Genomic DNA, 2,245 nt, shown 5'->3' with positions numbered 1-2,245 from the left:
TTATTGCTTGCCGTTACGTCTTTCAATTGGGTAGCCCATGGCCCTGCTTTTTTCCATAGTGAAAAACAGATCTCTCTCTAGAGTCTAGAGCCAATGGGCGTCCAAAACTTGAAATGATGCCAAACCGCGTTACAGGGTTAAAAGATAACGCCAACTGCTATTCCCATTTTGCCAACTGGGTTATTATACTTTTTCCTATTCATATGCCAACTGTCCACAGCTGAACTGAAGCTTCATGCCCATTTCCTCTTCTCCCTCCCTCTCGTATAAAAAACCCAACGCACCTTCCATCCCAAACACACTCCAATACCATCCCTCCTCTTAATCCCAATATTATTGGTACCAACAAATTCCAATTCCTCCCCGTGCTTAGTATCACCATGTCCATGGCTTCGTCTCTGCTTTCTTCTTCAAATGTTGTGAAGATGCTGCTGTTCTCTCTTATGTTCAGCTCTTCAGCAGTACTCCTCTCGTCTGCAACCAACTTCTACGAGAACTTTGACATCACTTGGGGAGACGGTCGTGCTCAAATTCTCAACAATGGCGACCTTCTCACTCTTTCCCTCGACAAAGCCTCTGGCTCTGGTTTTCAATCCAAGCAGGAGTACCTATTCGGCAAGATCGACATGCAGCTCAAGCTCGTCCCCGGTAACTCCGCAGGCACCGTCACTGCCTACTATGTAAGTAGCTAGTCCAAGCTTTTCAATCAGCTTTTAATTTTAATTAATATTTTGGAATAAACGTGTGGAATATTTCAGAGGTAGGATAAAATTTAGCTATATCTACATCCTGGGAATGTTAATTTGTTTAACTAACGCACCAAGTATGTGCTGCAGTTGTCGTCCCAAGGATCGACCCACGACGAGATAGACTTCGAATTCTTGGGGAACTTGAGTGGAGATCCCTACATTCTTCATACCAATGTTTTCGGCCAAGGCAAAGGCAATAGGGAGCAGCAATTCTACTTGTGGTTTGATCCCACTGCTGACTTTCACACCTATTCCATCCTCTGGAATCCTCAAGCCATAATGTAAGTACATGTACTCCCAACTAAAGTGAAAAAATTAATTATATGTACAGTTCCAGCGAACCCAGTTCGATCTCAATATATGTTTTTTAACATCTTGACCGTGTCTCTGTTTCAGCTTCTCTGTGGATGGCACGCCTATTAGGGAATTCAAGAACATGGAATCAATGGGTGTTCCCTTTCCTAAAAATCAGCCGATGAGAATATACTCCAGTCTTTGGAATGCGGATGATTGGGCCACAAGAGGTGGGCTTGTGAAGGCTGACTGGACCCAAGCACCTTTCACCGCCTCCTACAGGAATTACAATGCTGATGCTTGTGTGTGGTCATCCGGAGCATCTTCATGTAGTTCACCTCCATCTTCTTCAACATCTGGTACAGCGAATTCGTGGCTCACTCAGGAGTTGGATTCTACAAGTCAAGAAAGACTAAAATGGGTTCAGCAAAACTACATGATTTACAATTATTGCACGGACACGAAGCGCTTCCCACAAGGTCTCCCTCCAGAGTGCACCTCTAGCATGCCTTAATTGAAGAGGATCCAGTCACTTTTTTTTCTTATTTTTTATTTTTTTGCCATCAATTTCATTTAATTAATTTATTCATTCATTATTTAGTACCTTGGTGTATATATATATTCATTCGTTTTAATTGATGTACCATGTAATACCCTCTACAATCATATTAATTCCATGTTGTAAAACTTAAAGATTGCACGAACCAACACTGTTTTTTCGTATTACTTACCTAAATTCTAATATTTACTTTTAATTAATAATTATTCATCAATTTTTATCAAACTGCCTGGGCAATCACAATCATAAATTAATTAGTTATGAAGGGGGCATAAAAATTTAAAACACTATCCATCCATCAAACTCCTATCCAAAACTTATACTCACAAATTTTTCTTTTTGATGTTTTATGTCATGTCATTCATAAGGTCATTTTCACACTCCATCTTTTGTCTTCTTGAAAACTACCAAAAAATACCCTAAAGTTTAAATCTATTAATAACATGAAGCTTTACAATTATTGCATGGACATGAAGCGCTTCCCACATAGTCTCCCTCTAGAATGGTCCTCCATCATGCTTTAATTGAAGAGAATCCAACTGCTTTTTTTTGTTGCATTCAACCCTATTTGATTAATTTATTCATTCATTATTTAGTAACACAGTCTATATACTTGTATAATTTTGAATAATATCAATTAAAA

The 2,245-nt window shown here is 39.2% G+C and overlaps 1 protein-coding gene across 1 annotated transcript; it reads left to right on the top strand.

Moving 5' to 3' along the window:
- Positions 1–300: 300 nt before the first annotated feature.
- LOC131145211 (probable xyloglucan endotransglucosylase/hydrolase protein 23) lies at positions 301–1,751 on the top strand. Its single transcript, XM_058094356.1, has 3 exons — positions 301–680; positions 837–1,030; positions 1,146–1,751. Exons 1-3 carry the CDS (start codon positions 381–383, stop codon positions 1,555–1,557), a joined length of 906 nt encoding a protein of 301 aa, XP_057950339.1. The 5' UTR covers positions 301–380; the 3' UTR covers positions 1,558–1,751.
- Positions 1,752–2,245: the final 494 nt, after the last annotated feature.

Source organism: Malania oleifera, chromosome 12, assembly GCF_029873635.1.
Source record: "Malania oleifera isolate guangnan ecotype guangnan chromosome 12, ASM2987363v1, whole genome shotgun sequence".
NCBI classification, from domain to species: domain Eukaryota; kingdom Viridiplantae; phylum Streptophyta; class Magnoliopsida; order Santalales; family Ximeniaceae; genus Malania; species Malania oleifera.
Note: the sequence above shows the minus strand (reverse complement) of the source record. Positions and strands in the feature narration are given on the sequence as shown.